The 26,793-nt window shown below is 40.9% G+C and overlaps 1 protein-coding gene across 2 annotated transcripts; it reads left to right on the top strand.

The window, feature by feature from the left end:
• Positions 1–3,626: 3,626 nt before the first annotated feature.
• On the top strand, positions 3,627–24,454 carry sptlc3 (serine palmitoyltransferase, long chain base subunit 3). Of its 2 annotated transcripts, none has more exons than XM_003441179.5 (12): positions 3,627–3,853; positions 7,241–7,432; positions 8,158–8,312; positions 9,633–9,781; positions 13,120–13,244; positions 14,447–14,540; positions 16,453–16,558; positions 17,835–18,054; positions 20,316–20,442; positions 22,262–22,397; positions 23,461–23,590; positions 23,676–24,454. In XM_003441179.5, exons 1-12 carry the CDS (start codon positions 3,752–3,754, stop codon positions 23,787–23,789), a joined length of 1,650 nt encoding a protein of 549 aa, XP_003441227.1. In that variant the 5' UTR covers positions 3,627–3,751; the 3' UTR covers positions 23,790–24,454. The 2 variants fall into 2 exon arrangements, with proteins under 2 accessions (XP_003441227.1, XP_005474018.3); XM_005473961.4 differs by lacking the exon at positions 3,627–3,853 and adding an exon at positions 4,275–4,424.
• The last annotated feature ends 2,339 nt before the right edge of the window (positions 24,455–26,793 follow it).

Here is a 26,793-nt window from a genome sequence, read left to right as displayed (position 1 = left end):
GGTCAGCCAGGCCTGACAAAGAAATTACATGATTTAATGGCACCCCAGGGGAAGTTTAAATATAGCTCTGCATTACAACTAGCCTCCGACGGCACAGCAGGACATCAGTTCATCCATAAACAAGTGTCCAAAGCCTGGATGGGCTCGGCTTTAAGTATTACTGTGAGCAAATATTGCATGATAGGGATGACGTGCTCATCTGCTGATGTAAACACATTTGCTCATTCATTTCATTATAGGGAAAACATGGGTGTGGGTGAAGGAAAGTGAAGGCTCTGTGTGTGGCTGTGCATGTCATGGTGCTGTTACTGCACTGCCACAAGGTGGCAGGACAACACACATCTGCTCCACATGGAAAATCTTTATTAGTGTGTTCATCCTTGTTCTTCTTTCACAAGAGTCACACAGGAATAAATGAGGAAAAATTTAATTAGTTAAGCTAGTAACCCAGTGAATGAAGGTTTATTGAAAAACATGCAAGCAGAATAAATATGGATTAGCATTCATCATGTTTTTTTTTTAAAGAAAAACCCATCTTATTTTACATTCATATGAAATCAGTGTGTATAAAAACCCACAGGCAGCTTATTCCCTGTATAGTGTCTCACCAATCATCTGTATTCATGTTAGAAAAACTCATTTGCTGAGGCTCAAAAATGGTTTAACCACCAAATCTTAATTAACAAAACACCAGTAATGCAATAACGTGGAATTGAGAGAAGAGACGTCAAGGTGATGAATACACGAAACAATGCTGTAAGAGACCTAAAACATCAATGGGGTATTTAACAGGACAGATTTCAAGTGACGAATTTAAGTCCAATCCTCAGTCACACCGCATAGCATGGAAAATGCTCACTGAAGTGTAAAATTCAGTTCTCCCTGTGGAAATTAGTCTAATTCTGTGATCCTCCTTAAAGACTGATCACCTTTAGTTAAACTCAGAGTGACAGCACGCTCAAGTGCAAGCTGAAATACATCTAAAAGTTCAGTGCTGGAAACTTCAAACTGTAAATCGTATTTGCCTAAATGTGTGAACTGATTGAAAAATTAATAAATAATAATATTTGTAAACCCAAAAGGAACAATACTTTCCAGATTGACGTAGCTAATGAAGCTTGACAGATGTAGGTTACATCTGGTCCCATTGGTAAAAAGCAATCCTCCATTTAAGACTCTGAGCTAAGCTAAGAGGAGGTGAGAGCTGCGGATACCTTTAATTTACTCAGTCTGCTGAATGCTACCCTCCATTCAATCATTCTCTCCGTAACGATTGGATGCAAGGCTGACTGGTCTGGATTCATCACGTCCTTTTCTCTGCGCTTCACTCAAACTGCAATACCCACCGTCTCCCAGCACTCTTCTGTCAGCTTTCCTAGTTTACCCTCATGCAAGTGTCAGCCTGTGTTTACCCCTCCCTCCCTGACAGCGGTCTTGAGTTATTAGACAACACCAAACCTCATCAGTTAGTGTCATGAAAAGGCAGCCCTGAGATGATGGTGGATGACACATGTCATCCCATAGGGCTTTAGTGTTTTCAGCCAAAACATCACACAATGCATTCAAAGAAGATCTGATTCTAGCAGCTTTGCAATTTAAATGAAGACTTTAAGAAATCTAGACACACGTCAAACAGACAGTACAATTTCCGATTGCCCTGGGTTGGGAAAGGAAGAAATTATGTCTGTCAAATGAATGTGAACGCTATAGTCTCATATCTATAGTTATAAATTATTGGTGTTTAAATGACATGAAAATGAAAAGTATCAGATGGTGCAAAATGCCCCATATTGCAGTTCAAACACTGCCAGCAGAAGAGCCAGAAAGAAAGAAAGCAGCTAGTGTACAACAGACACTCTTATCCAAAACACTTCCTAGCATAATGTTCAGACATGCACTTGCATTCCAAACAAAGTTCCTCTTAACACTATCACTTGGATGGTCTGGTTCACATATTCAGCTTGTGAACACCCACTGAGACAAACTCTCCAGAAGAGCACGCCAAGGAAAAAAACCCTCATTATATCTCTCATCACATTTACTGCCACAGCACCTCCCATAATCTGATTTACAACGCACAGAAAACTTAAGTCCGCCACAAGACCACTGTGTAGGTGCTGACCTTTCACCAACAAACAATCGCTTCGTGTTTGCCCAAAAGGGAAAATCTCAAAAATGCAGGCAGACACCAAACTGTCAGCAGCCCGCATGCAGCAGTACGTTTACGAGGCTGTTTTGATTTGGCTTATGCCAGCAACAGTGTGTCTGATTTATGACGCCTTGGTAGATCATCAACTACCAAATCTAACTGCGGTGACCGAAAATTGTCGCACACTTTTCGGCTCTCTGTGCTCTCCAAACTTACTTCCTCCGTGACAGTAGTCCAATAAGCACAAGTTCAAGCTCGGGTATGAGGAAGAATGGCGCCTCGATGATCCTTGAGTCAGATTGAGACAGTTTATCAGCTCGAGATGGACCTGAACCGGTCTTCTCACCTGTGAATGCACTGAGAAAAAAACCCACGTTGACTATCATATATTCTATTTTGAGCTGTTTTGTGTCAAAATAATACAGTTTGGTACTGAATTGTGCAATGTTGATAGAAAGCCTAAAAGTAATGAGTAATGTGTTTAGCATGATTGTGAATTTTATTACTACTGTAATCAGATTAATGTAGGCGATAAAGCTGCTAATGATAAAAGTTGTTAAGCTATGCTAGTACACCACACATTCAAATGTGAGATAAAGCTAATGACGTCTGCAAACTGGACACAAGATATAAAAATTGCTTTTCTACACTCTAATCATGTGTTATTTCATTGTCTGGTGTAGCTGAATGACTACCACCGTAAACCTTTATTAATATTTATTCTTACACAACTATCTCAGTGTCAAAATGCTATATTGCTGTAAAAGCACTGTTTTTAAAAGCTTGTTAATCTAAAAGTCTGATTAAACTTAGCAAAATATGAGTTGAGCATCAAAAGCAAAGGATAAGTACTTGATATGAATATCAACGCTGATAGCTATGCTGTATTATCAGTTATATTTCTGGATTTTATTGATGATGATGCTGCATTAAGGTGTCATAAGTAGGTGGGGTTCATTTCAACTAGATTATTTTGTTGTAAAACAATGTTAGACAACTAATGAACAGGTTACCATATGTAGACTATTCATCTGCCATGTAACAAGTAACTAATAATGCAGTAAATGAAGAGTGCAAATATTAGAGTATATATTAAGTTAAGAACTTATCCAACTGAGAATGGCAGTAGCTGCTGGAGCTTGTCCCAGATTACCAGTACAGGTTACCAGTCCACCACAATGCTTAGCTAGTATTCTATTATTAGGCTCCATTAAATGTAAATACTCAGATTACTGGAACTCTAATCACTAACACAGCCTGAGTAAATGTGCTTTACTTTCCAATTATTTTTTTAATAAAAATAATATTTTAAGAATTAAACCAGATGTATAGCGTTCATTTTATAATGGAGCCATATACAATAAGCGGAAGTTTGGGGGTTTTTTTATTCAAAATAAAGGAGAAGTCGTCTTGTTTAAAAAAAATCGAAACAGTAAGTAATCGGAAGCGTGACTTTGTTTTGGAGAAGCTGTGAGTACAAGCTGAAACGTTTCAAAAGAGGCTTAACCGGCGCAAGAGAGAAGGAGGAAGTCACCTTTGGAAGTTGGGCACAGCACACCGGTTATACCTGTCAGTCAGAGCTGAGCCCGTGCTTTCAGGAACATGGCAACAACTGCTGCTGACGGCAACCTAAAACCATACTTGAGAAAGAATGGAGTGAAATGCGAACATATCGGGAAAAACGGCTATCATAACCACAAGGAGGTATGTCTGTCTGTGTGTCAGCGGAATGTATTTATGAAAATAATTTGTTTTATTTCGTGCGCTCTGTGTGTGACTGCCGGCTTTATAGCAGTGGCAAGAATTTTAACACACAACAGTTAAATAACACAGGAAGTTTGCTTTTATTTTGAGCTCTTCTTTACTAAACAAGACAAATATGACGTCGGCATGTTTTGTAAGTGTTCACCTACTTAAAAAAAAAAAGTATCACACCAGTACAAAAGTTAGGCAACACCCACAATTGCAACAGCATAACTGTCATTGCGATTGTAATATGCCATACGAGTTTTATAATGTGCCAGTGCTTAGTTTACAATCGATTTCAACTGTAAAATATCGACAGCAGGATGATGAGTGCTGTTTAGTTCCCCTACATATAACAATGGACAATGTAAAGAGCAATAATAATGCAATACCCCGCCCTGAAACCTCTTTTGAGTCAAAGGAGATTTTCTTTGCCTTCAGGCCGACATGTGAGCCAAGTGAAGTTAGGCTAGTGTTTGTTTTAAAATGCATTTGTCTGTTGTGTAGGATGCTGGTTGGTGAGTCACTGGTGAGTGAGATGTAGCTGATTTATCTGAGCCAACTACATGAAGGTTCAAGCAATGTCCATATTACTTAATAGTTGAATAATTGAAAACACGGACAGTCTTAACTGCCTTACAAGTTAAGTTTATATAACCCTACATGCAAACAATCTATGTCGCAGCATATTTTGCTAAATTGACTGTATACAGTCGCTATGGCTTAGCATAACTTTTGTGGTTGCTAGTTTTTTTGTAGCTATTTCCAGTACTGCCTACGTATTTAGTCACTGTCTTAAGGGTTCTTCGCACTTCTGAAAATGTTTCTGTTAAAATAGCGTAAAAGAATTTAAAAAATGTTTTTAGCTTGACATAGCCAAGATGCTACAGCTACCATAAGCAAACATGGCTGCCTGAAGTGAAATATCTGTGCTGTGAATGTGGTGTAGTGGGTTAGCTGTCAGCCATATTTCTTCATCAAGGCCTCTGTGCTGGTTTTACAACGTAAAACAAGACTTTCTGGTTGCCTTTTGCCCTTCAAAAACCCCAATGACACACGCACATGTGCACCGATTATGCTTGTTCTTGTTAGTTATTAAGAATGCTAGTTCATGCATTTATTACTTCTAGGCTGGACTACTCTAATTCGTTATTATGTACAGCAGAATGTCCAGAAGCAAGATTACTAACAGGGACTAGAAGGAAAGAGCATATTTCACCTATACTGGCTTCTCTTTGTTGGCTCCCTGTTAAATCCAGAATCAAATTTAACATCCTTCTCGTCACGTACATACATCTTGATTAATCACTCGCCATCTTATCTTAATGACCTTATAGTATCAACCCAACAGAGCACTTAGTTCTCAGACTGCAGGTTTACTTGTGGTTCCTAGAGTATTTATTTAAAAGTAGAATGGGAGGAGCAGCCTTTAGATTTCAGGCCCCTCTTCTGTGGAACCCGCTCCCGTTTGGATTCAGGAGACAGACACCATATCTACTTTTAAGATTAGGCTTAAAACTTTCTTTTTGGTAAAACTTATAGGGCTGGATCAGGTGACCCTGACTTCTCATGTAGTTACACTGCAATAGGTTTAGGATGATGGAGGATTCCCATCATGCACTGATGTGCACAGAGTTTCTTTTTCATTCACCTTTTTCACTCACTATGTGTTTATACCCATCTCTGCATTTAATCATTAGTTATTATTAATCTCTGGCTCTCTTCCACAGCGTGTCTTTGTCCTGTCTTCCTCCCCTCATCCCCAACTCCCATGACCAGTTGGGGATGAGGGGAGGAAAACAGGACAAAGAAACCTGGTTCTGCCTGAGGTTTCTTCCTGCTAAAGGGGAGTTTTTCCTTCCCACTATCCCAAAGCGCTTGCTAAAAGGGGGTCACATATTGTTGGGGGTTTCGCTGGTTTTTTTTCTGTATTATTGTAGGGTCTTTACCTTACAATATAAAGTGCCTTCAGGCAACTGCTGTTGTGATTTGGCACTATATAAATAAAATTGAATTGAATACAAACACAAAGTGAAGGAGAAGTAATCCTTCTTCTTCCAGCTGCTCCCTTTGGGGGTCTCATCAGGCCTTCACTACGTCTATAAACCTCCTTTGTGGTCCTTACTCTTTTCCTCTTGCCTGGCAGCTCCAAATTCAACATAATTTGTCCAGTGTTTCTACTGTCTCTAATCTGCACATGTCCAAACCATCTTAACCTTGCTTCTCATGTCCAAACTGCTCAACCTGAGCTGCCTCCCTGATATACTCACTTCTAATCTTGTCCATTGAAAATCAGTGAAAATCCTAACATCTTCAACTCTGCCACCTCCAACTCGGTGTCCTGTCTTTTTGTTACCCATATGGAAAAGAAAAAGAAAAAACTTATAAAAGACTTGCATCAGATTTGACCTACTTCATACAGTGAAGCATATAAGGCTTATATGATTTACTCATGAAAGTGGCCACTTTCATATATTGTTTTAGTAAGTATCCAAAACATACAAGTTTCATTTATATGATTTTTCAAGGGATCTTATATCTGTTTTCACTCTTGTATGCTTTTCATACAAGTTTCACACAAGACAGATACAAACTTTATAAGATTTATATATATCTTTTCCATATGGGTAGTGCCACCATCTCCAAACCATACACCACAGGAGTTTTCACTACTATCTTGTAAACCTTTCCTTCAACTCATGCTGCTTTCTTCCTGCCACAAAGCAGCACGAGAAGTGCTTCAATGTGCTGATATGTCACTAATATGCAAATATATGTAATGAGGCACAATCAAATTATCTACTGAATACCTTTGGTATGACGTATGTATGGCATTGCTTTGTTCTTTCACGATTTTGCTGACAAACATGTCCACAGAGTAAAGCAGCATTACACTGATAAACAGTAGTTAGGCCAAAGTTATTAAACCAAATTGTATAAACTGAATATTATCTATTTAAAATGTATTTTTCATAACAAAAACATTTACGATATTTATCCTTGTGACTCCAGTTTTAGGCATAGATTCGACGGTCAGCTGCCAGAACTCTTTTTGTGAAGTAAAAACATATTACATGTAGTATATAATATTATAACAATAGTTACAGTATTAGAACAAATTCAGAAAAATCTATTTTTGTCCAGTTATCATTTCTGTGGATGATCTTGCAGAGTTTTTTTGTAACAATAGGCCTAGTCTACATGTTACTGATGACTAGGCCACAGTCTCTCTGTTTTTCAGGTTAATTGGCACGTTAACTACAAACCCTTTATTTGAACTCAAAGTGTGTGTCTGTGTTCTTGTGTAGAATGTAAGACAGCTTATGTGGGATTTTTGTTGTATAGAAAAATGGCCAGGGGACCGGCGTTGCCTCCAGACGCCACAAGCATGAGCCCTTTGAGCAGGCTCCCATGTATGTCGCTGTGCTAACATACCTGGGCTTTGGCATTGTCACCCTGTTTGGCTACCTCAGAGACTTCCTCAGAGCTGTGGGTTTGGAAAAGTGCAACATTGCCCAGGAAAGAGAGAAACAGAAGGTAGGTTATACATGCAAACAGTACAAACAGGCATATTGTAGGGTCTCACACAAAATGCAGACACAAATACCCATGCAGACAGTTGGAGTAGAGTAACATGCATGTGGTGTCAGTACGTTTTGTTTTCCTCTAATTATGTCAATTTCTTTCCTTAAGCTCTCCCTCTGTTTTCATCCTCTGTGTTCCTCTACACAGTAACGTTGCCATGAGTGAGGCAGGACACCGCAGAGAATATCTGTTGAAGATCTAATTAAATCTCAGGGGATTCAAGCGCCTTCTTTGTTACTGTGCTTCAGATTTTAGATAAGGCCTTGGCATTGCCACATCGGAGCCTTTGTGTTGCCACAGATTTGATTTTCCAAATCCAGAAATTAGAGTTAGGATGTTTGTTGTAGTCAGATTTGTTTTTGTCTAGGCCTTATTAAAAAGGTAATACCCTTTAAGAAAAATCTGAAGCAGTGTCCTGTCATTAGTTCTGTGACTATTTCTGTTGGCAGAAACTCAAAAAGAAATAACCAGTGAGTTGTGCCCTGTTTTTTGACAGGAGTCGCTTTATATGACATACGGGCATACCATAAAGTCTCACATAATCTTGTTAAATACTCAAACATTGGACACTTGATCAATGAAGAGTTCTTGGACTAGAATGAAAACATAAAAACACAAAAATGCTTGATCCCAGTACCAGTTATTAAATGAATCCTGCTTATGCTTTTCCCCCTTAGGATTTTGTCCCACTTTATCAAGATTTTGAGAACTTTTATACTCGAAACCTGTACATGAGGGTACGAGACAACTGGAACCGCCCCATATGCAGCCTACCAGGACCTGTCTTCGACCTGATGGAAAGGGTATCTGATGACTACAACTGGACATTCAGGTACTGCAATCGAGTGATCTATGATAGACATACTGTAAATAGCATAAACAGTATCATGGAGGAGGTGAATCATTACGATCATTCACAGATAATGTGAAAAACATGGTGTCCTGTTAAAAGCACACGTCAAGGTCTGAGATACATGGACAGGTGTGAAGAACTGAGTTAGTTTAGTAGGGGCCAAATTGTTATGGCCAGTCGACTGGGTTGGAGCACCTCCAAAACGACAAGGCTTGTGAGCTGTCCCCCACTGGGTTTTGGGTAATTTGCTGGAAAAAATCTGAAAGGATGAGGTGCATCCTAGCACCAGATACCACAGGGCATCCGCCAAGGTCTTGTAGAGTCCATAGCTCAGTGGGGTGGACTTTTTTTGGGCAGCACACAAAAGACTAAAAGCATGCTGGTTTAAAGTGTTTTGGCTTGTCAGTGTATACCACTCACCTTAAAAATGCTTAAAACTCGCCAGTCTTTTTGCACAAAATCATCTCTCTTCTGAGGGTAAAGAGTGGGCATCCCAGATTTAACTAGCTTGGTAACCCCTATAAGGTGTCTGCAAAGGTGGAAACATGGTTATTTGTCATCAGTAAAGATATGCCACTCCAAAGAATCTGGGTCATAGTTGATATTCCTCTTTGCTACAGAACAGGGTTGGAGAAATATAGTATGGAAAAGAGTATGAAGGGAGCCACAGGGTAGAAATATGACATTATGAGTGTGACGCAAACGTGGATTACATATTGAAACACGTTTAATGTGACTAGAAAAAGTAGAGACGTGGTACTGTGGTGCATAGTTTAGATTGGTCCCGTAGCGGTATAAAGGTTTGCACGAAGTTTGAGAAGAAGTAGGTCAGATGACAAAAAGGAAAAATTCTTTTTAGATAGTTTTAGACTCAGATTATCTCTGATAGGGATGCGCACTCTTGAACTTGTGTGATGTTTACCTGAACTTGCTTTAGTGCCTGAAATGATTACACTCAGCTCTTCCAACAGTTCCCAGTGTACACACACAATCCTACATTTTATAGTGAAGCATAATCTCTTAATTAATTAACACTAAAAATGTTTTATGTACAATACATAACTACTACTGCTTTTGCATCCAGTCAGTGCCACTGTTGTCTTCAAAGCATTTTTTATAATTCTATTTCCCATTAGCAGACTCCTATCAATAGAATAAGTGGAGTTTTTGATTAGCAAATAACATATTTAATTGAATATGCTATTTAAAAATTTGATATGTAATTAATTCGCTGGGCATGTGTATGAATCAGGAAAAAACAGACAAACTAATTGAGTCCTGATGTTTGTGCACTTGCAGGTTTACCGGGAAGACAATACACGATGTTATCAACATGGGCTCGTACAACTACCTTGGCTTTGCTGAGAACAATGCTGATTTCCTGAAAACTGTGGCAGATAAAGTGCGCCAGTATGGGGTTGGGGTTTGCAGCACAAGACAGGAAATAGGTGAGTTTGTGGTTAAGATTCTGTTGTAAAGATAAAAAAAAAAAAATATATTGCCACTTTGCTTTGTGTCACTTCTCTCTTTGAGCTGGTTTCGCAAGGGCAGTTGATTTGATTTAGGAAAAAATAGTCCACCATACAACAAAAACATAACAGCTATATGGTAGTGTTTATTACCCTCACATAACCTTTATGTGCCTCTATTTAAAAAAGTTATCTGTCAGGCCTTGTTGACGCTGAATGGTCAGAGTATCAAACTGAAAATGAAACTCGTCACCGTCATTTTTTAGGTTTCCTGCATACGGCGTGCACATTTAAATATCTGCCAGTGGCTTCAGTGTTGTATGAATTATTCATCTTTTACTAAATTATATAGCATTTGGGCATATGTTGAGATCATTATATATTGGTCCAAAGTGAGAAGCTGGGGGGCTACAGTCTTGTGGATCCTAACATTATAAAGCACTCTTGACATTAAAAACCTATATGCACATGCATGTGAAGGCAGTGTTATAACAGCAAGGATCAGAAAGTAAATCGGATCTGTGGCTTCTGATGAAAGTCCTTTGAACTTCATTCTGGATTTGATGGTGTTTAAGTGTCTATGTGGATGTAATATTATAGAATTGCAATGGTGCGGCGAGGAAATCAAATGATTGGCCATCAATTGGGTGTTTCTTCACCAAAGCCCCGCTGATACATTTTACGGAGCTTGAGGAACAGGCGACGCAGAAAAGTGTTTCTCTCTCTCTCAACGCAAACCTCGCTGAGAGGTGACACTTCAGAGGCCAATGTGCTATTTCTGCAGAGAGCAGGCTAGCAGTAGGTTAGCTGACATGCAAGCTCAGATCAAGCGGAGTCACTGAGCGTTGCAGGATATCAGCTATTTGACAAGAGGAGAGAAAATCAGACGAACTTAAGGACATGTGATTGTTAGTTATGCGTATGTTTGGCAGAGCAAGTATGACTACAAGCTGAAGCCCCCCCCCACGCACACACACACACACACACACACACACACCCCCGGATGGTGTGGAGTGTGCACATACACACTTCACGCCATCTATTATTCATCTATGTGATTTATTTATATGTTTATTTCCCTTTCAAAATTCAACTCTTTTAGCCTGGGTTTCTAATGCGTGTTTTAGCTGGCTCACCGGGAAGCTTAAGGAATAACAAGCATTCTTCCCATGAGACATTATTGTGCATAAATTATTAAAGATCCCAGCGTCTCTGTTGCACTAGTGATGCCATCACCGACACAGCAGTTTTTACCGTTGACATGCGGAAAATCTTCAAAGTCAAATTGTCAGGATTGCTTTTGACTGAATTGTCAGCAATTTAGAAAAAATACAAAAAATTTAATTAAAAAAACATTTAGACATGTAATTCTTTTTTTTATATTTCACTCTTGTCAGTCATTGACATCATTAATTTAATTTCATCTCATCCCGCCTCTCACATTTTCCATTATTAACTAATCTTAGAAAATGCAGTTAAACACTTGGGTCAACTTCCAGTTCCGAACATTTAAATAAAAATGACTCACAATATGTTTGGAGCCCACACAGGGAGTGTTTTTCTTTTTTTATTATCAAAAAGGCATTTAGAACTAGACACAAAGGGCACTGAAAGCACACCCTGTGAATAAACACCCATGTCAAACATTCATAGAGTTACCTTAATGGGCAGCTCATTGGCACTGCTTTTCTTGTAATCATTAATAGATAATAATGTCAAACATTCAGATGCATAAAAATATACTGGGTGCAGTTACCAAACACAAGGTAGTAAAAATTCTGGTATTAGTATACTAGTGTAATAGGGCTGTTGTGCAGCTTTATATATTAAAACATGCTACACTAACTTTATAATAGTCCGCTGACTCAAGGTTAGTGTCAGAAATGATTAACCTTTGTTATTCTGTCTTTTTTCTTGTCCTTAAAAAAGCCTCGGTCATATGGTTCCCAATAAAAGCAACAGATTTAACTATGAGAACTATTAGATTTGCATGCACAGTCTTCACTGTGGCTGCCCTTCTCATCAACCAGCTTTGATGGCACAAAGGTGACCATGGTAACTCAGAGGAACAGTGACCAATTTTTAAAAGGTGTAGATTTTATTTTAAGCAAAGTGATCAGGCTCCATCCCGACTGTCTTATCTGAAGAGTATCGGGACCTAAAGTGGCCTTCTGAGGTTAACGTATCAATAAGAAGTCATGGCACGCTTAAAAAGCCACAGCTCAGTAAAATGTTCTATTAAGAGAGCAAATGCCAATTCAGCCTGATTTTTAAAAAAAGAAGAAGAAGAAGACGCTGCACATGCCGGCAGGGCCTGAGTGGTTGAGGAAATGTATGAATCGATTTTGGCGTAAGGCCTGATGGAAAGCAGTGAATGGGAATCGCCATAAAGACAGAACTGCTTCTCTGCGTTATGTTTTTTTTATACACATAACTCAATAACCATTTCTCCAGTCCTTCCTGAAACATCCAGGCTGTTTGAAGCTCACTCTCTGTGGTTACTGACTGTTATTGATTAGTGTCCCACGTGTGTGCAATTAATGCCCCATTTTTTAAATGTTAATGCAGTAGTGATATATTGTATTATCTAAGCACTCGTTAGAAATTTGCTTTACAAAGTAGCTTTAATTCAGTGTGCAATACCTGGTAACTACAACGCAGTATTACAGTGAGCACACATGCGCTGAAATGTTGTAATGTTTTTGTGCTGTAAAGACTACAACATCGTCCCGACACTGCAGAGATAAAATACAGTGTACGTGCACCTTTTCTTGCCCACCTCTCTCCCCATAGCTCACAATTATAACAGCAATTCTTCTGTTTATCAGATAAGCACAAGGGCAGGTACCTGAAAATCCCACTTTATTGCACAAAATTGAAAAAATGCCACATCAGGTGACAGATTGCAATCTGATCAATTTTCCAAATGAATTCTGGTCCCCACCTGTCACATAGGGTTATCACCACCTGAGCTGGCTCAGACCTAAAATGTACAACAGAACCATTTCAGTCCTCGCCAGACCTCCCTTAATATTACCTGGGATGAAATACGGCAGTTGAACTAAATTACAAATTTACCCCATCTTGAATCTTTATAAATCTCCTCAGATCCCCAGACAGCAAGAGGCGCTGATGCTGATCTAGGCGTTTGCTTCTGGGTCTCTTACTTTTTTATCAGGAGACATTCATCTCTGACAAACCTTGTGATTGGGTGACAAAGACCGGCAAAGCCTAGAGACTAAAGGATTACCAGACGTGCCAACAGGTACAGTGATGTTGTCGGGGTGAGTCATCTTTTTCTGATTTCTGTCATATAGGTAACCTGAGCATCCATGAAGAGCTGGAACAACTTGTGGCCAATTTCCTTGGAGTCGAGTCCGCTATGACTTATGGGATGGGTTTCGCCACCAACTCAATGAATATTCCAGCACTTGTGGGCAAGGTATGTGAGATTTTATACACTCAGCATTATACAGAAAATCTTTGCAAGTGTAATTTTCAAAATGCAGCAGATATCAGTCTGGATTATTTCCCTTCTGTGGTATTGTCTCAATTAATGAACAGTCAAATAAACTTAACTGCAAACAGTCTGACCCACAGCTGCTAATTAAAATCATAATTACACACTACAGTAGCCAGAAGGATGAGGATCTGGGCATACATAGCTGCTTTCAGTCAGATATACAAGGAAGGGCAGATTTTGTTAAGAGCACTCCTCAAGGGTGGGATTACCCATCCTCTGGCCTCTTGGTGCACCAGAGTGGCTGATGCAGAGGCCTGTGGGTTACCAGGGGCAACACACAGCATGAATATCTGTGATTGGACTGGACAGGAGGAAGAGGAGGTTGACTGTTTAAGTGATGAGAACAGGGTCGTTTATGCAGCTCAAGAGGTGTAGCAGCCCCTTAGGCTGCAGCCCCCACAGTAACCCTGCAAAGGCTGGAGGTCAACCCTCACTGCCAGCTCTATCCTACAGGGACAGGCTGTGCCAGGACAGGCCTTGCTGTGCAGGCAGACCAACATTAGAGTGACAGCTGCTGGTAAACCAGGGACCAGGCTGGCTGGACCCCAGGCCAAACTGAGCAGATCTGTCACTGAGACAGTGTCAACATAGCCTCTACAAGACTCATTCAGACTAATGAAGTCAAATGCTTAGAGCTTTTGCCGTATATATATGCTAATGCACCAGAGAGAATTTCAGTGGAACAACTGAATTAATTTGCATACTGATTTTTTTTTAAGGAACATGGAGTACTGTACTGTCGGTTATGAAAATTGCAATGCGTCTGTGGGTCAGAACTTCATCAGACATCAAAGAAGTAAAAACCTGCTAACGTGCAGTGCATACAACTTATTTTTGCACAGAGAACCAGACCTATGATTGAGGCCTGGATCAAGGGGCAGGGGAAGAGGTGTGAACTACCTTTATTTAGTCACACATTCTTCAGCTAGAAAGAAAAGATCAACGGATCAAGTTTTACCTTTTTATCAGTAATGAAAAATTTATGTCATATACCCTATTTATTGTGTTTGCAGAGGCATTTTGAGCATTAGATTAGAAATTTTTGATTGACTATTACCCCGAAAGCACAAAGCATACCTTGTGAAATTTAAATAAAGTCTTTTCTCTTTGCTGTTCTCCAGGGTTGTTTGATACTAAGCGATGAGCTCAATCACACTTCTCTCATCTTGGGAGCCAGACTGTCAGGAGCAACCATCCGAGTGTTCAAACACAACAGTGAGTCCAATCACCTAGTACATAAATAGTCCATGCACCATAGTACAAAACAACACCTTTTTTTTTTTTATTCTTACGTTTAACCACCATGCATTCTGTGCCTTTTTGTCATCAAACTGACTGTTGAGAAAGTTTCTGTTACTGTTTGCAGCCACTTCGGCTCACAGTATCAGGTGTTTTCTGCACCTAATTGTATACTGGTGCTGCTGTGAGGAGCAGGTTCCTGTTTTTTGTGTGGTACAGGATTTGCCTTAGGAAAGACCTACATTCTGTGTTTAATGCAATAGGTTCGGTTTGAAATCACACTTATGTCTTATTCAGCAGCAGCAGCAGCCGTGAAGCAATAGTGAAGTTGTTTGAGGGGTTTTTTTTTTAAACAAAACATCATCTTTACTTAAACTTTTTGTTCTCTGGTATATTGTCAAGAGGAAAAATATCAAGCGTGGATGGTGCAACGTCCATTGCTCGCGTTAGATACATCCCTGTCCTTTCAGCAGACAGCACAAATGAGCCAGTCCTCTGGCAGCAAATTTTTCCTGACAGGTACAAGCAGAGTCAGTTATGGGTCCTCAAAGCAGATCCCAGAGGCCTGTCTAAAGGCAAAGAGCCCTCAGGCACCTGAGCTGCTGACCCCTCCCTGCCACTAATCCTCCTGCGCTAGGCACTCAGAAACTCTTTTATTTCTAATATTTGCATAGAGGGTTATGCCAAACAATTTAGCCACAACAAAAGATTTATGAACAACTCCAATGCTTGTATTTTTTTGTAATGATACTTATTGGTGCAAGCACTCTCTAAAATCTCTCGAGGATTATTTTTAGCAGAGATGGAATTCATACTTTAGAGCAGACAAACTGGTTTGTCCGGCAGATTTGTCATACATGTGCGGGAGAATTACCACGTTGTTTAGTTATAATGCACAGACAGCAGTCCTACTCTTTCGAATAATCAAATGTATTTATGTTTTATTTATTAAGCCAGTAGCGTGTGTGTACCCCGAAGGTGAGAGCACAGATAAGATAACGTGGAATCATTTTATGGATCGAAGCTGAAGATAACCATCCTCAGTCATACAGTATCTCATATCACGCTGTGGCTTATCTTATATCAGTGTTTCACTGTGAAATAATCTTTTGCTCACTCTTGACTGTGCAGAGAGAAAGCCACAGTGAATTCCTTTTTTTCATTTCTGCTTTCCTCAGCCGAGACATTGTTCTGCTAAGCCTCGGGAAGGAATTTTAGCAGCGGAGCATCTGTTGCCTCTTAAGTGAACCTGTTTTTGTTTTGAAGTAGGAGCATCAATCATCTATGACAGATTATTAGCCACGACAGCTTTCCTCACTCCTCAGCAGGAAATGGTTGGATTGCAGTCATACTTTGAATAACATGCTTTCATAACAACTGGAGCTGTTTAATACTGCCATCTGCTGGTATGCAGCAAAGGATCATTAGTGTTGTCATCACTGACTCTCAGTCAACAGGAAATGTTTTTGCCAAGTCAAATTTTTTTGTAACAAAAACAATGCAGATATGCAGATTGCACATCATCGCTCAGGCTTAGCCACATATTTAACCTAGTTAGATATCTCAGGTGTTTGTAAGCGTCATAGTGCAAAGGTATTTCCGGTGTGTTGTTTGTGAAAGGTGTCTTTGGCAAATAAAGTAGCGTCTTGTGTAATCTGTGAACTACCTACTCCAGTGGAAATGATTTCTTCCCACTCTCAGGTTTGCGTTGATGTCGGTGTTCCGCACAAGCTATAGCACTGGAGTTTTATCCTGTATGCTGTGCCATAACACATATCCAAACTAGGATTGCCGACATACTTTTTTTTATTGTTAGGGTCTGTCTTCTTTTGCTGTGTCTCTTCCGCTTATTCTCCCTTATGTGATGTTTTGTGTGCACATATGTCAGACATGCAGAGTCTGGAGAAGATGCTAAAAGAAGCAGTTTGCTCAGGACAGCCTCGGACCCACAGACCCTGGAAAAAGATTCTCATCGTGGTGGAAGGCATCTACAGGTCAGCCGTCATTACACCTCACACACATTATAATATAGCTGCTTTCACAGACACATGTTTTGGGTCTCTTGTATCAGTCTTTCTAACTATGAGCTTCCAGGTGGTCTATCGAAAGGTTTTGCACAGCCCCATTTGAGTAGAAATTTTAATTTATAACCTGAGGTGATCCTGTGCTTAGCCGTCCCTGTTATGGTCTCTTTTTCAATCGCTTCCTTTTCTGCGCTCTTGAATAATAGATTGTCTGCGTGTGTGCAAGCGTATGCAAGTGCATGGGTGTGTGTGCATGTGGTCGGGTACCATTTGATTACCGTAGAAAGGAGAAAGGTATTGTGTGCCTCTCCCGCCAGTGAGCTATCCTGAGTCTTAGTGACCCTCTCCATCTGCTCATTAGCTCCAAATCAAGGCCAAATGGAGCCATAGAGATTGACTTGGCTACACCCCCAGCTCCAACTGTTTATCATGGCCATTTTCTGTTCTCCTTTCTTCCCTCTTTTTGCCCTCAGCTGCACTTGCATTTTATTCCTCCTAAAGTAAAATATGATGCCGTGAAGATTACTTGTTTTATGTCAATTTTTTTTCATCAAAAAAGAAGAAAGCCTTAAACTTGGCCATCAGTTGGTCTTAATATAATGTAATTAGTCCCACAACAATCCTGGTACTTTGAAAGACAACCTAATTGCAAATCATCAGACTGTCTTTGTCAGACAGTAATGTCTAAGACATGAGAATGAAATGGCGCCTTTCAGCAAAGCACAGAAAGAACTAATGCTCCGTCTATCACCTCCCAGCAACATCAAAAGGCTTGGATAAAGAGTAAGCATACTTTAGCTATATCCCGAGTCTGCCTTTGATGTCCACATCGGTCCTGGTGAAACCCTGTCTTATGTCATTTGGGCTGCAGACGTTCTCAGCCATAGCAACCAGAGCAGGTCTGGGATTGCTCCGTTCCCCAGCCGTATAATCACTCATGCTGTCTATTTGTAGCCTTAAAAGGTTTGCATCTGAGGGGAGGAAGAAATGGAAGAAAGGTGGGAGTAAAGTGAAAGAGGCCAGCAGGAAAGATTCTTGGAAGACTGTGGCGTGTCAGATTATATAATATGCATTTGTAGAAGCAGAGATGCTCTGCTGTGGATATGGTTGGTTCGGGGTCAGAGTCTTTCCTTTTAAAGTTAATCACTTTAACAGTTTGGTTTGTAATTTCTTAAATGCGTGTGTCCATGTTGATCCCTTTTTAAACGTATGCTTTGTGTGTGTGTGTGCGATTCTTTGCCAATAGCATGGAGGGTTCAGTGGTGCGACTGCCTGAAGTCATCGCTCTGAAGAAGAAATACAAAGCGTACCTGTACCTGGATGAAGCCCACAGCATCGGAGCAGTGGGCCAAACAGGGAGGGGTGTGACCGAGCTGTTTAATGTGAACACGGCTGATGTGGACGTGATGATGGGGACTTTTACAAAGAGCTTCGGGGCATCTGGAGGCTATATCGCAGGGAAAAAGGTTACTACAAATTTACTCTCATCTGATCAGTGCTTCTCAGTATTCGTGTATTTATATTACATACAAGGGACCAAATAAGCAGTCATGATCCTGAGTTCTGCTTCCCAATGCATATAAGCTTTCCAGGACACTCCAGACTTGACACTTTTCTGACCTTTTTAGGGAGACTGGACAGATAAGACTCTATCGTCAACACGGCAGTGATGTTGTTACATTTATCAGCCTCCCCGGCTTTCTCAAAAGAATACGATCCATCATCGCTGTTTTCATTTCCCTCCACATCGCCAGTTCATAGCAATCTTGTGAAAGGCAAGAACTGCCGCAGACCTGTTGCTTTACAGAAGAATTAAAAATGAAAATAAAACTCCTTGGACAAAATAGGGTCGTGACACAATTTTTTAAGAAAATAAGCTGATTGGATTAATCGCACTGAAACAATCCCAACAGCCTTGGGTGAATTAGCATCACAGAAAATCAAATAAATGAGCCGGCTTTTTAAATCCTGACATGGTTTAAATAACCTGACAAGCATTGTGTAACACAATTAACCCTTCTGGCTCCGGAGCAGGTTTAAACATCACACAAGAGTATTTTCAAATATTTAGATTTTGAAATGTAAATTTTTATGATGCATGTTATATTCTGCGCCAGGGCTGTTTATTAAAAATGTATGGAAGTCAATTATACTCCCTCTCTCTTAGCCCTCACATGTCCCACAAATGTTCCCCAGGCTGCGTCTCTGGGCACTTTTTTTTCTTTTCTTTTTTTTTACTCCATTAAATAGTACACTTTGGTACATAACCACACCAGTTTTGTGGCAGTTGATTAGAAAGCAACAACGGAAACGACCATGTTGTTTGAATTAGGTATTCAGAGAGGGACCCTTCCTTCTTTCTCCTTCAGTTTCCCCCAGCCCTGCTCTGCCATAATAAGAAGGTAAAGCTGGCAGAGGGCCAGCCCCTTCTTGTGGCAGGCATCAGAACTGCGCTCCAGATTTAACAGGATGACTTTTAACAAGCATGATAATGTTTGAAGTATGAACACTCTTCCTGGTGTGACAGCTGGCTGCAGTAAAGTCCTAAAGGAAAAAAGGCAGGAAAAGAGAGAGAACCTTTAGATTTGACGTATTTGTTGTTGTGGTGAAATACCCCAAGTCCTACATTAACTGGATTTGGGTTGACCAACAAAAGACTGTGCAGATGTGCTCTGGAAAACAGTCATGTTATAGCTATTTTATGAGGGTACCAAAAATAAATACCCCAATAAATACACCCAGAGCTATTTCTATGTCACTGCAAACTTATATTTAGGAGTCTTTATTCATTAGGCCATCTCTGAAAATGTGGATGAGATTGAAATTAGGTTATTAAATAAATCTGTTGAAGTTCAAGTGGGCTTGCTGTTCTGGAAGCGCCTCTACTCTGGAGCTTTGTGAACACGTATTCCCACATCGGTGCTGTGGCCACCGTGCGGCTGAGGAAACCCTCTGAGCTGTCAGTCCGTGCCCCAAGCATGAGATGAATTTTGGACGTGTCCTCTTAAACGGTTTATCTTGGTTGCACCGTAATCCTGCAGGACCACAAAGCTGTGAAAATCTCCCGCCTTAAACGAAAACAGATGTCAGGTTGTTTCAGGGTTCTTATCCTACATTCAAGCACTTCCCCTGAAATCCTTTCCCCCTCGTGCGCTTGAGGAAGCCGCAGCCACCGCCCAGCAGGGACAGATGGTGGTGAGTGGAAGCGGTGGCCAGACAGCATCTCCGGCTTACGTGTCATCACCCCGCAACCCCGGCTTGCCACCGAGCAGCAGCCCATCACAGCTCCCCAACCTCAGGCCGCTTACACACATACGCTTTAGGGACCCGTGACCAAATCGGTTTCCTGAAATCCTCCTCTTCTCTTGTCAGCCACTAGCAGAATTAATCTCCTGCTGACATTTAGGAATAATGAGCACGACAGATCTCATTCTGGCTCATTTTGACTTTGGTTCTTTCTCACATTCATGTGTTGGCTTCCCCCACCCCAGAGTGGAGAGCAGGAAAGGATCCAGGGCTATTTTACAGTCAGTGCCAAGACAGTCACAGTGACAGAGAAATGACTTGAAGTATTTTAATTGCTTCTCAGGTGTTGACTATACATGAGCTCTCCCTAGTGGTGTTCGAATATACTGCAGGGTCACACAAGAGGTTCAGAGCTGTTGCTTTGTTTTCTGTGAATAGTTGTGCAGTTGTGCTTGCTCAGCGTTTGACTCCCATGTTGCAGGAGCTGGTGGACTACCTGCGGACACATTCTCACAGTGCAGTATACGCCACGGCCATGTCCCCTCCTGCCACTGAGCAGATAATACGTGCCATGAAGTGCATCATGGGAAAAGATGGAAGCACAGAGGGTAAGTATGGCTGCCCACTCCCACTAATGTCTTCTTTGTACGTATTTACTCATCACACGTTCTTTGCCCGTCTGGTTTATAAAAATTTCTACACCTTTATATAATTTTTATGGAAACGACAGCAAACGTAATCCAGAGGACACCACCGATGTTAACATTAGCAGTGAGACCTGCAGGGAAATGCAAACAGCTGCCTGGTCAGAAAATGTGGAAGCAATTACAGGGGTCTGCAGCGGTAAGGAGCAGGGAGACGTGCAGTCCCTGAACACACGTGACCCTAACGTGGAGGAAATTATTTTCATGTGTGTGTTGCGGAGAACGCTGCTGCTCTGAAAAGTTGCTGCTCTAATGGCATCAGACACGAGGGCAGGGGAAGCGGTCGTTACCAGACCAGACGCGATACCACCGGGGCAATTCTCTCTGAGTTATTATTGCTGTACTCCTGGTAATGGAAGGAGTGCTAACGGGAGTAGCATTAGTGCATCTAGTGCCTAGTAAGTAATGACAGATTACACATTAGGGTTATACCAAATTTACAGTATTTACAGCATGCGCCATGAGGCAAAGCTAGGCAGCCGTGACAAACAAAATGAAACGCTTCTGTCATCACTTCAAGGACTAGACCCTGCTGCGTTGCGGTCGAGGTAGATGCTGCAGTTTCTTGCTGAGATGAGTAACTTTTTCATCTGGCTCTGAAGCAGACATGCTTTGTATCTGACGTAGTCCAGTGAAATATCTGTTGTGGAAAAAAGAATTGCCTTAACCTGTCTTATAGAGGGGAGGGAAGGCAGTTTTTCTAAACATCAGTCCCAGTGTCCATCGAAAAAAAAGAAACAACAACTTTAAAATCTCATTGTGACAAGAAACCTAACAGAGCCCTTGAATATCTGTGTCATAAGTCTTTATTCCTCTTCCTCCAAGTCGTCCTCTGTCTTCTTCATCTTTTCCCTTTGATGTTGAATTTCACACAAGTCTGACAGACAGCAACGTCCACACGTTCTCGCCTGCTTGTACGATTCTTGTGTCTGGCAGCAGGTTTTTGACCTCCGTGCCCTCTATCTTAGCAGAGAGAAACAATTTACAAAATGGGGCCTGGGCTTTTTTGGCAGATGTCCGAATGTTATGTTTTTTTTCCCCCCCTTTCTCTCCCTCTCTCTCCTTCTCCCTCTTCTGAGATAAGGGGATTTAAAGTGCTCTCTTACATCCCTTTGAAAGAACTGCCAATCTGTTCCCAGGTAATCAGAGGGAAACAGAGCTGTGTTCCAAGGCCGGCCATGCCAAACTCTGCAGCAGCTACAGAGCAAGCGGGCTCCCCAGTGATTCGCATTGTTCGGGAACACAGAGGGTCAGCAGAACAAGCCGCCTCTGCTGCCTTTGATTTATTTTCTAGTGCAGTGAATTTATAGGAAATGCGTGTGATACTTAAGCATTATTCGTGTTCACTATATGTCACAGCTACATTCTCGTGGCAGCCCACAGTCACTAATTCCGCGCAAAATCCATCATATCCAATTTGCAAGACCCCCACTCTGGCAACATGCAAGCGCATATACCATTGCTGTCAGGCGGACAAAACTGAACCATCTGCTGCTGCAGCTGAGCTGTAATCATGAACAACTTCATAGAGGAGGCTGGAATGGCCCAGATGGAGGTGCAGGACTCAGAATGAGATGGCACTGCACAGGACTCACAGTACATTAGCTACTACTGACAGTTAATGTCCTTCCCTACAGGGCACGGTAGAAATATGGCGGGGAAATTCAGTGAAAAAAGGTGCTTTACTCATGTACATCTGCTGGTGTCCTTGTTTTAATTGGAGGAATGAGACGGATTCGCCAACTGGCAGAGAACGCCAAATACTTCAGATCCAGACTGAAGGAGATGGGCTTCATCATCTACGGCAATGATGACTCACCTGTGGTTCCAGTGCTGCTCTACATGCCAGCCAAAGTGGTGTAAGCACACAGAAACACTCATGAAAACACTTTTACAGAGCGAGATGATCAGGATGTTCCTTGTTCCTAGCTTCAGTATAGCATCACGTGCATCTTCTGATCAGCTCACCGTGTGCCTCCAAAGTTTCCATCAATCATTTGTGTAGTGTTATGATGTCTTTAACCTCTTAAGAGGCAACATCAGGTACTGATTTGGTATAACCCTAGACTCCCACTCGGGTATGTAATCAACTGTCCTTGATTATATGACAGTCAACATTAATATCCGCACAAATACAAATTCTGCTCAGTTATTGCCTTAATCAGATAGCATCATCATATAGCCTGTGATTTTAGATCGCTCTGCTATCGTGAGTATCAGTGTTTATTGTAATAAAGTTGAAATTTCACAGGTCCCCAAACCTTGTTTCAAAAAAAATAAATTTTTTTCCAGAGCCAAAATATTTATTCCTATAACAACACTGAAGTCCGTTTATTAGCATTGAACATATTTCTGTAGATACTCATCACCATGTTTATATAAAATATACCGGGTCAGATTCATCAAACCATTTTCAGGACTCATTTTAAGGTTTTAACCTCTTCAAACTGTCCACGGTAAAGTGAGCCAGAGCAGGTTGGCTTTGTTCAAATGAACAGATTTGCTCTGAGGTCGTCAAAACAATTACTGCACCCTTTTTAATTTATGGTGCTTTGCAGAAATTATCACAAGCCTCGCAAACCACACGTCCCGACTGCATATTTAAACATTTGGAAAGGCTAGAAGGAACAACGTTCCTATGGATTTTAAATTTGATGAGGCATAGCACCAAAACATTTCCCATCGTAATGTGACTTGCGTGCTCATTTCGGTGAACTCAGAACTCGTAAATATGAGTTACACTGCTGTGTTATGTAGGTGCTGTAACAAATATAATGTGACAACATTATAACTGACCACATTCAGTCGGAAAAGGAGGACTCAAAAAAAGAAGAAGCAGAAGTAGAAAAAAAAGCCCTCGTGTTCCTAAAGCCATTTGTGTGCTGCGTGTTTAACCCGTTTCTCTTTTTTTATGCTGATCAGGGCTTTTGCGCGAGAAATGCTGGCGAGAAAAATCGGCGTAGTTGTGGTCGGCTTTCCAGCAACGCCGATCACAGAGGCCCGAGCTCGTTTCTGTGTATCTGCTGCACACACCAGGGATATGCTGAACCGGGTACAAACACACACAAGCATTTCCCACTTTGATACTTTGGATATATATGAAACATACATGCTCTGAGACTTTCCATTGTCCTCAGGTGCTCGATTGTATGAATGAGGTGGGAGATCTTCTCTGCCTGAAGTTCTCGCGGCGGAAATATTCCCCTCAGCCCGACCTGTGCGATGAGACAGACTTCGAGCTGGACAGCTGATATGACCTTTGACCCTTTGACTTCACAGTGTCTAAACTGAGCAATCATAAGCACACAGTGAATTCATCAGACAGCAGGAGAAGGGCCAAATGTTTGGTAGCTGTTTGGGTTTTCTTTGTTTTTTATGTGTGTTAAATCATAATGTTGGACTATGTATTAGTTCTTTTTTAAAAGACAAATCTTTTGAACTCTTGAAATGCAGTTTCTTTATGAATATATGTATATGTGAAATGAATGCACGAGCATCTTTTGGATTGGTGTAAATCTCAAGATTCTTGAGTTATTTATTCGTGGAAGAAAATCATATGTTGTTTTGTTCATCTTAGATGTTAACCTCCTCTGCACTGACATCTGAGGGCATTTTTTTTTTTTAAAGATTAAAAGAGGGCTCACTTTTTTGCAGATTTTTTCTAATTACTTATGTCTATATTTAGACGTTGACAAGTTTTTATGGAAGCACTTTTTTGCTTCTCCTAAATTAATATTTGAAGTTTTTTAGAGGTGCCCATGGCAGTAATAGTTAGATACCTGTTTACTTATACTTTAAGAAACTGACAGATCTCCAAACTGCTGCTTCACTAAATTTTGAGGATTTTTTATACCCATTGTTCCCAAATGCTGTGCACGAATGCCTTCCAAATAATAAATTCACCTTCCAGATGGCATGTTTTCTTTTGTCTTCCCTTTGTAACTTATATCCTGATGCATGAATGTTTACACTACTTGTGGCTGAACAGATCGAGCAAAAGGAAGATTTTGTGTTCCACGGTGAACTGTTTTTATAAAAGCGTCCCCGGTGAAACACCACTTTCATCTCCACAGTAAATGATAGCCTTTCTGTAAATAATAGATCATGCAGCAATTACTTCTTTGACATGCAGTTAAATCTCAACAGCCCGCGCGCAGAATAAAAAAGGTGTTATGGCTTGTTTTGTGGCGAGACTGCTCTCATTCACCACGTCTTAACAGCTTAATTGTTGATGTTTTAAAGACCTGCTGTTCCCTTTCACGCACAACACTGCGTTACAGTCGTGAAGGTAAGCATGCCGAGCATGCGGCACCTGAGCCAACAGAAACCTTACCCAGCAATTAGCTCTGAACTCTAAATTCTCGTGGTATGTGGTAATCATTCGATTAACACAGGAAGGATTATAGATAGATGATGAATGTGTGTTCACAGTGTGTCGGATTTGGTCTTGTCTGCACTTGTTTTTCCTCGGGATGTTTCTATGTTTGTGTTTGCCTCGCCATAAACAGCATAGTGATAACATTTTACAAGAGGAGATAAAAAAAAAAAGCAATATGCAGTTCTTGGGAAACATAATGAAGTACAAACATAGATAAAAGTTTCCAAAAAAAACAGCTAACTCTTGAAATCTGTTCTCTGTACTTGATCGCTTTGTGCTGTAAGTGAATATCTCACATCTGGCTCCTATAGCCAGCAACAATGGAAAACGGTTTCTTTAATCCACAAATCTGTGATGTCATACCAGTGTGCTGTTTCATAAAGATCTGGAGGAGATGGGGAAAGGTGGCCTCACGGCTTCCAGCGGGGTGCTCTAACGTCTAACGGATGCCTGTTATTAATTTTTGTTTACTTTCACCTTAACTCTAAACGTGAACCGTGTTAAAAATTCAGCGTGGGTTTGCAGCAGGAGGGAGACGTGTGGAGATAGAAGCTCAAAAGCTTGAATTCATCCTCTGCCCTAACGCGGTGCGTCACAGACATGGAGTCTTCAAATACTAAGCTCCAGTGTTATTATGCAGAAAGGCAAACTCTAACGTGCCGAGACTTACCGGCAATATTTTTGCATAGCTGCACAGCAGGAGAAAGGTTTGCTCCAAAAACCTGATATTTGACGATGACTTTTGAGCTTAAAATTAAGCTGGGAGAGGACAGCCTATCTGTGGCTTTTCCCCCCCCCTTTTTGTTGCATTATTCAGTATGCAACACTAACATGTTAAGAAACTGAATGACAGTGGCTGCTGCAGGATAAATTTCAACTGATTCAAGTCTCATGGCCCTAAAATATGAAAAAAGAAAACTTCTGCTTTACTTGAAGCAGATTGCATAATTTATGTTATTTATTTATTTATTTTTTTGTAAAATCCTACAGCTATCAGCAACAAAACTGTCATTTTTAGTCAAATGTTTCCTAATCTTTAAAAGACTGTTTAGATAAAAAGCAATCATGCTGGCAATCAACCTACTTTTAAAGCTTCAGCTGTCACTGACATATAGAGGTTTTTTTTAAAAATCTACTCCGAAAAATGTCAAGTTCAAACAAGCTCCTGAGCCAAACAGACAAGAGTTCAGTAATACACACTGACTGCCAGGGAAGGTGGGGAGCGCGAGTCTTTCCGAGCTTCTTTCCAGTCACTTGTAACTGCCTTCAGCTTCAGCAGAAGTGGCAAATGGTCTGTGCTGGCATTCAAAACATCTGTGCAGCCAGACTACTGGTGGCAAGGCCCCAGAGACCTGCCTGCCTGCCTGCACCAGCCTCTTTTGAACTGCAGATCCAAATACACTGCACTTATTGGAATGGCATGTAGCTGCTATTCTGAAGAGGGATCCTCTGCTACGCCTTTGATGTCCACCACTGTGTCCAAAGCAGGCAAGCCATTCTTACCGCTCTCTGTTTTCCATTTAGACAGAGATTTTTCTATTCTAAAAAAAAAGAGAGCGAGAGATCTGAAGTGAAACAGGACAGAACTTGCATGCTTTGGACAGCTATGCTTCTCCTGGGCTAAGAAAGACTGAAGCCTGGAGTAGAGCTGGGCTGGAAACTACTGATATAAGGGAAAATAATGAAAAAGGTCAAGATTGGGGCAATTATGCAGAAGACAACTTATTGTGTGTTTTAAACCCAACTCAGCCTCATCAGATATTCATGGGGTTCTATACATGATGTCAGGGGTACTCTATTAAATATTTAAGTTGTTGAACTCTTCAAGCACCTGCTCTAAATTTCCTAATGTTGGTCATTAGATTTCTTTGGAATGA

Source organism: Oreochromis niloticus, linkage group LG13, assembly GCF_001858045.2.
Source record: "Oreochromis niloticus isolate F11D_XX linkage group LG13, O_niloticus_UMD_NMBU, whole genome shotgun sequence".
NCBI classification, from domain to species: Eukaryota; Metazoa; Chordata; class Actinopteri; order Cichliformes; family Cichlidae; genus Oreochromis; species Oreochromis niloticus.
This window is presented reverse-complemented; position numbering and strand designations above follow the sequence as displayed.